The sequence below is a fragment of the Auxenochlorella protothecoides genome (genome assembly GCF_000733215.1).
Source record: "Auxenochlorella protothecoides strain 0710 unplaced genomic scaffold scaffold85, whole genome shotgun sequence".
Classification (NCBI taxonomy): Eukaryota; Viridiplantae; Chlorophyta; class Trebouxiophyceae; order Chlorellales; family Chlorellaceae; genus Auxenochlorella; species Auxenochlorella protothecoides.
In genome coordinates, this window is record NW_011934254.1 from 57,492 (window position 1) to 64,222 (window position 6,731).

Consider the following 6,731-nt stretch of genomic DNA (forward strand, 5'->3'; position numbering starts at 1 on the left):
ACGCAAGCAGGCCAGGGCGATGCGAGCTCGAGTAAAATGGGGGACATGCAGGCCGCTGCCAATGCGCGATGAGCCGTTCGCAGAGTAGCATTCCTTGTTACTCCTCAGGATGTCTGTCCTAGCCTCTATTGCCGGCTGGCTTGTAGCCTTTATTTTCCTCAGCTATCTGATCCCACACACCTTTGTTGCTTGGTTTTACAAGACGCAAAACCTGAAGAAGAAGTACAATGCTCGGTGGGCATTGGTGACTGGTGCTAGTAGCGGTACGAGTGTGATCACATTGCCCTCGGTGGGAACTTGGCCTGCCGTCCCTCATACCAAGTGGGGGGGCCACCAACGAAGAGATGAGCACCGACCCATGACACCCTCCCAAACACACCACTCTCGCTCAACCAATCAGGTATAGGCAAGGCTATTGCCAGCCGTCTGGCATCGCAGGGACTGAATGTCGTCATGGTGGCATACCCAGACCCGCTCCTGGAAGCCAGCCATGAGGAGCTCTCCGCCCGGTTTCCCAATGTCACCCTCAAGAAGGTGCCGGTGGACCTTGGACGCCCAGGCTACATGCCAGCTATCGAGAAAGCTATAGAAGGCATAGATGTCCAGGTGGTCTTCCTTAACGCTGGTTACGTCCTCACGGGCTTCTTCGCGGATGTGTAAGTTTCAAGGGGGGAAGGGGTGCCCCACATGTGGATGGTCCGGTCGGCTGCGTGTTCACTGGACAGAATGAAGCTTTTGCCTGTGCAAAAGAACGTACAAAGAGATTGAAAGGGGGCCTCTCACCCCAGCCCTCGATCCATGGGTGAACTTCGTTTGCGGCAGGGATGCTCTGCATCAATGTGTTTCATGGTGACTCATCCCACAGCGCGCTGGAGCGACAGAACGCCAACCTGGAGTGCAACGCCGTGAATGCGGTCCAGATAACCCATGTGCTCCTCCAGAAACTGGTGAGGGTGGAGGAGCTTGGGGGGCACCAAGGGAATCTCATACCAAGCTGCGGGAGTTATGGACATGCTGCTGCCCATGGCACAAATTCAGTGCAGCTCAAAGTATATCAATTCATCCAGAGAAGGACGTAAGGACCAAGCACTACAAAAATGCGCCCAGCACCCTAAATTTTGCCGCCACACATAGCTCTCCCTTCCGATACCCCCACACGCAGCTGGACAAGCACCTGAAGGGGTGCTTTGTGTACACCTCCTCCGCGGCGGCGGCCATCCCAAACCCCTTCTCAGTTCTGTACGCTTCCACCAAGGCCTTCATATCAACTTTCGGCGCCTCCTTGGCGGCGGAGGTCAAGCCCAGCGGCATTGACGTGCTCGTTTTCCACCCTTCCCCGGTGGCCTCCCGCTTCTACGACAAGGTGGTGTGGGAAGCCAGGCAAGATACCCCCCTTGGTGTCCTGACATTACTCACGGCTGTTATTCCTTTTGAAGACGTGGTCGCTGAGGATGCTGAGGCACAGTAGATGTACTTGCGCCTTGATACATATCTACCATCCACGATGGATCGCCATGCCACCACTGCAGGCGCACAAGCTGGACGCTATGGAGTTCTTCAAGAAGATGGCAGTGGACCCAGAGGACCTGCCAGACACCATATTTGCCTCCATCGGCAGACTGGTGTGGAGGGATGTCGGACCCACAGCCATTGGCTTCCGCCTGCTGATGAAGGTGGGTTGAGGTTGAGCGAAATGGTGACAAGTGGTGAGGTGTGCAAGGTCCGATGCCGCGTCGTGCAATGTGAGTGAGGATGCATCAGTGGACCACCCTCCCTGGGGCTCGAAGATTGTGTTATAGAGGCACACCCACGAGACCCGCATCCATTGGTGCAGGTGCTGGACTACAACCTGTTCTCAACCCTGATTGCTGTTTTCGGGCACCTCATGCCCGATTTCAAGCGCCACATGAAGCCACGCGTGAAGAAGACCGAGTGATGTGGGGTGTGCTTGCCCCGTTACTACCTTGAATTGAATGTCTGTTCATTCCAGCATGGTATGAGTCTCTTCTGCAGGATTGATTTTCGAAACCTCAGCATGAGGCGCAGCGCAGCACACCCTTGAGCAAGTGAAGTCAGAGTATTGGCTTGCATTGATTTACCATCCATATCATGTGCATTGATTGAACGTTCCAGGTTATGTATTCAGGGTCGCAGGGGCGCAATGCTTGCATACATTGCGAGGTAGCACGAGGGCCCCACTTCGACACCCCGACACCCGTGTGCATGTTGATGCCACAGCACCAAATCTATCCCGAGGCTTCATGAGGGCAAGCTCGTGAAAAGATCTGTACTTGAAACTACCTCGAAGGACATGCATGCATGCCCTAGAAGTGTGCGGATCGGCAGCGCGGTGCAGCGCCTGACCCATGGGGGCTGGGTGCCGAGGTGTGGTGGGGAAGGCCCATCAGGAACCTCCCAGCACTCCCGCGCCAGCCGCGCCCGGGCTGGAGGGCTCCACACAGCCCTTCCCCCCCCCCCACCCCCAGCTTCTGCCTCCCGCCGTCGGCAGACCCGGTGGGCGCCTATATCCACCTCCCATTCTGCAAGCGCAAGTGCCTGTACTGCGACTTCCCCGTCATCGCGCTGGGGCGGGCGGTCGACGTCGCCGCCCCCGTCCCCGCCATCGAGGCCTACGTGGGATCCCTGGAACGGGAGATCGCCGCCACGCCCGCCCAGAACCCTCATCCTCTCCAGAGCGTCTACTTTGGAGGCGGCACCCCTTCATTGACCCCGCCGCCGCTCGTCGAGCGCCTGCTGCACGCGCTGGAGCGTGCCTACGGCATCGCCCCCGGCGCCGAGGTCAGCTTCGAGGCCGACCCGGGCACCTTTGACGCGGGCCGCCTGCGCTCCCTCCAAGCGCTGGGCGTCAACCGCCTAAGCGTGGGCGTGCAGGCCTTTCAGGACGACCTGCTGCACCGCTGCGGCCGGTCACACAGTGTGGCCGAGGTCCACGCAGCGATCGAAGCCATACACGCCGCAGGCGTGCCGGCCTGGAGCCTGGACCTCATGTCCGGGCTGCCAGGCTTAGACCCCGGTGCCTGGGCCGCCAGCCTGGAGGCCGCGGTGGCGGCCGCGCCCACCCACGTCTCCGTCTACGACCTGCAGGTGGAGGCGGGGACGCCCTTTGCCGCTATGTACCGGCCGGGGCAGGAGCCGCTGCCCAGCGACGACGCTGCCGCCGCCATGTTTGGCCAGGCCAGCGAATGCCTGCGTGGGGCAGGTGAGGGGCTGAGTGCCTGGGCCTGGTGCGAGAGGGGATGACGAGAACATGATGGAGGGAGTACGCGGGCACACGTCAGGCTAGTAAACAGTTGACAAGATAACCTTGATTGCCACAACACCCTCGCTCAGTTGCACCCTCACATCACCACCCGCAACGCAGGCTACGAGCACTACGAGATCAGCAACTACGCCCTGCCGGGCTCCCGCAGCCGGCACAACACCATGTACTGGTCTGGTAGCTCCTTTTATGGGTTTGGCATGGGGGCAGCATCCTATCTCCAGGTGAGACTCTTGTGGTGGACTCTCAGACAATGTGTATGTTGGTCCGCTCCTGGGCAGACGCATGAAGAAACAATGCTGATTTTCTAAACCTGAAGCTGTACATGAGTCTTCCAGTACCTGAACGCACAACAGATACACTCTCGCTCCCTCTCCTGGCAAGCAGGGGCGGAGGTTCAGCCGACCCAAGTCGCTGCCTGCCTATTTGCGCTGGCTGGAAGCCTACCGGGAAGGCCCCAGGGAATCTCCTGGCGCAGAACTGCCCCCGGAGAGCAGGAGGGACGTGCTTCTTGACGCCATCATGCTTCGCTCCCGGCTCAGAGGTGAGGGTGGTGCTGTAAGTTCACCCATGTTCCCTAACCTCCTTGCACAACTACCCCAGCCTCAAGCTACTGCCGCTGCCCACCCTCCACCAGACGGCGTCTGGCTGACGGTCCTGGAGGACATCGCCGGGGACAAGCGGCACGAGCCGGCCCTGCTCTCCGCGCTCGAGCCTCATGTCGCAGCCGGCCTTGCCTGGCTGGAGCGAGACGGCGAGGGAGCTGCCACGCACTTCGGCCTCACCGATCCCGAGGGTTTCCTGCTTTCCAATGACGTTGTCAGCGACATCTTCCTGGCCCTGGACGAGTCCTGAGGGCCGTTGTTGTACCTTGTTGCATACTAATCTCTGAGACCCCATGCGACATGCTTGTTGTACACCCTGAGTTCCTTGGGATGTACCAGCCCCCCGATCCAGCCTGAAGGACACCTGCGGCCACCACTCAGTGCTTATGCTTTCTCTCATCACATGGGAAACGGGGGGAGGTGGTGATTACAGGTGCTGCTGTGCTCTGCTGGCTCGGCACAGGGGCGTGGCTCATACATGTTTGGGGAGGTCGGGGTCGCAGCACGCTGTGCAGCGCAAGGTGGAAGACGGCGGTCACGCAAGCCTGGACTATGCCAGAGCCTCTTCTCGTTCGTCGGTCAGGGGTCGGCGTGGAGTCTGTCATGCATCCGCTGCAAGGCGCTCGGGAGGGGCATGTGCCTCCATGCGCAGGCTCAGCGGTACTGCCGGGTTCGGCGGGCCCGGGGCGGCTCCTCCTCCTCCTCCTCCTGCTCGACGCCTGCCGCATCCTCCTCTGCCTCCTCATCGATCGCGCTGGCCCCCAGCTGGGAAAGATGGGACCGGGTGAGGAGGGCGAGAGTCACCAGAGGATGAGTTGTGGGTGATCCTCGCAGCCCCCACCGCAGCAATGGGTAGAGATCAGGGACGAGCCAGCAGCCATGACCGAGCTCCCAACCCCATCACCCACCATATCCTCGTCGCTGCTGGCCTCCAGCCTGGGCTCCTCACTGCCGCCCTGGCTGTCCAGGGTGAGCTGCCTCATCGTCCCGCTCGGGATGAGGTCCTGCGATGGAGGTGCAGAGAAGGCGTGGTTGAGGGGCAGGCCTGCCACAGGCTCGCATTTTGTCCCGGTCAATGCGTTCAACGGTGCCCCATCACCTCCTGCCCGCTCCAGTGTGCCCTGCCGTGCTCCCACGCCCGCAACACCTTCCTGCCAGTCCACACCGAGCCCCCTCGACCAGCTCTCCGCTCACCCCATCATCCTCATCTGCTCCTTTGCCAAACGTGATGCGTCGCTCAGACCGCACCCCTTTGGCCGACGTGCCAACCTGCAGGGCCTCCTTCCCCTTTTTCAGCGCAGGTTTGATCCCGCCCTGGTGGGATGGAGAGGGGGAAGGTGATAGGCACAGGGGGAAGGGACACTGCTTCCTGTGTGCCACCCGGATCTATGTCGGATTCCTCTGAATGGAGCAATGTTTCAAGTCAGAGACCATGAAACCGTCTACTGACCTTGTGCACCCTTTCCTCCAGCAGCTGCAGGAAGTCCAGGTAGAGTTCGGCCTCTGGGCTGCCCGTCTGTGGGCGGGGCCACTCTGCATGCAGGCGGGGCAGGAGTTGTTATGAGAGGACTTGGGTGTCGTGATAGGGACTAGGGTTTGAGTCAATTCCCTGTCAGCTCGGTGTGCCGTGCTTGCAAAAGTACCCTTCTCCCGTCCACCTGATCGGTCCCTGGGAGGAGTCCCTGCCCGAGAAGTGAAACTCTGTGCAGCAACAAATCAAACCCTGAAACCCCATCTGTCACCACAATCACAGCCTCACCCCTCTCTGCGGTCGCCTGGACGAATGCAAGGACTTGGGAGGCCGTGTCGGGTGGCAGCTTGGTCACAAAGTGTGCGACGCCCTGTGTGCAGTGTGCCGAGAGGGAAAATGGCGGCAGCGCTGTTAGCCAACCGCTCCTGGCGCGAGTCGAGGTCGCATGATCGGAGGGCCTATGCTGCCAGCCACCGCAGCATCCCCTCGTAAAGCCTTCTCCCAGCACTCCGACCATGCCTTCCCCTCATCCCCTGCAGTGCCACGGGCTGAAAGAACGCCCCCACCAGGCGTTGTGACCGCTCACCCCCCGATCAACACACCATGAGGAAGTCGATGCGGTGTGGGGCGCCCTGCAGCGCCCAGGTCACACCCCCTTTGACGACGTGCGCGGTGGCGGCGGCGCTGGCGCTGAAGCCCGAGTACTTTTGCGCGAAGCGGTGCGCCAGCGCGTTGAAGTCGCGGAGGCAGGCGTCGCGCGGCTCCTCCCCCTCCTCCAGGTCCCCCGGCGCGGGCGGCTCCGCCTCCCCCGCACGCTCCCAGGCCGCCTGCATGGCCGCCAGGAACGCGGCGGGCAGCGCCCCCGAGTCCCCGGCGCGCAGCAGGCGCGTCAGCTCCCGGGCCAGGTCGTCCAGGCCCAGCCCCGGCGGCGCGCAGCCCCAGTGGGAAAGCACGCCCGCCGCCAGCAGGGGGGCGGCAGCCACGGAGCCAAACACCACCAGCTGCGAGGCGCGGAGGAGCAGGCGGCGCACGCGCCCAGGGCTCACCGTCCCGGCGGGGGGCGGCAGGGCGTCGCCTGTCGGCTCGGGCCCCGTCGCCTCCAGGCAGCGGATCAGATCCTCGCACCCGCGCCAGAAGCGTGCCACGGCGGCAGCGCTGGGCTCGTAGGCCAGTGCCGCCAGGGGGCTGTTGTGCAGGGAGCGCCCGAACAGCAGGTAGGTGTCGGCCAGCGTCTCGCAGGTCTGACATGTGAAGAATGAGGAGGGGGGGGGCAGGGGCGGGGCGGGGGTGGGCGTGGTGCGCATGTGTGGGGGAGCTGTGGGACCACGAGGCCGCCAGCAGCACGATCAGGTGGTCCTCCCCCGCGCTCCCTGGC

The 6,731-nt window shown here is 62.3% G+C and overlaps 4 protein-coding genes across 4 annotated transcripts in view; 2 read left to right on the forward strand and 2 right to left on the reverse strand.

The window, feature by feature from the left end:
• Nucleotides 1-109: 109 nt before the first annotated feature.
• F751_6205 (Testosterone 17-beta-dehydrogenase 3) lies at nt 110-1,936 on the forward strand (the record flags this gene model as incomplete). The annotated part of the gene is made up of 6 exons (XM_011400648.1): nt 110-263; nt 401-656; nt 866-947; nt 1,163-1,363; nt 1,530-1,673; nt 1,835-1,936. The coding sequence occupies 6 exons, from the start codon at nt 110-112 to the stop codon at nt 1,934-1,936; spliced, it is 939 nt and encodes a 312-aa protein (XP_011398950.1).
• A 375-nt stretch (nt 1,937-2,311) lies between these two features.
• F751_6206 (Oxygen-independent coproporphyrinogen-III oxidase-like protein) lies at nt 2,312-4,135 on the forward strand (the record flags this gene model as incomplete). The annotated part of the gene is made up of 5 exons (XM_011400649.1): nt 2,312-2,385; nt 2,487-3,220; nt 3,383-3,504; nt 3,668-3,824; nt 3,918-4,135. The coding sequence occupies 5 exons, from the start codon at nt 2,312-2,314 to the stop codon at nt 4,133-4,135; spliced, it is 1,305 nt and encodes a 434-aa protein (XP_011398951.1).
• On the reverse strand, nt 2,576-2,725 carry F751_6207 (hypothetical protein; the record flags this gene model as incomplete). Its single annotated transcript, XM_011400650.1, has 1 exon — nt 2,576-2,725. One exon carries the CDS (start codon nt 2,723-2,725, stop codon nt 2,576-2,578), a length of 150 nt encoding a protein of 49 aa, XP_011398952.1.
• A 329-nt stretch (nt 4,136-4,464) lies between the features above and the next one.
• The window catches only part of F751_6208 (Serine/threonine-protein kinase Aurora-3), a gene marked incomplete at both ends in the record, with an annotated part of 10,294 nt that continues 8,027 nt past the window's right edge, over nt 4,465-6,731 (reverse strand). Inside the window, one exon of the mRNA XM_011400651.1 lies at nt 4,465-4,497. Within this exon, the coding sequence (XP_011398953.1) occupies nt 4,465-4,497 (33 nt within the window). The remainder of the gene's footprint in view (nt 4,498-6,731) is intronic.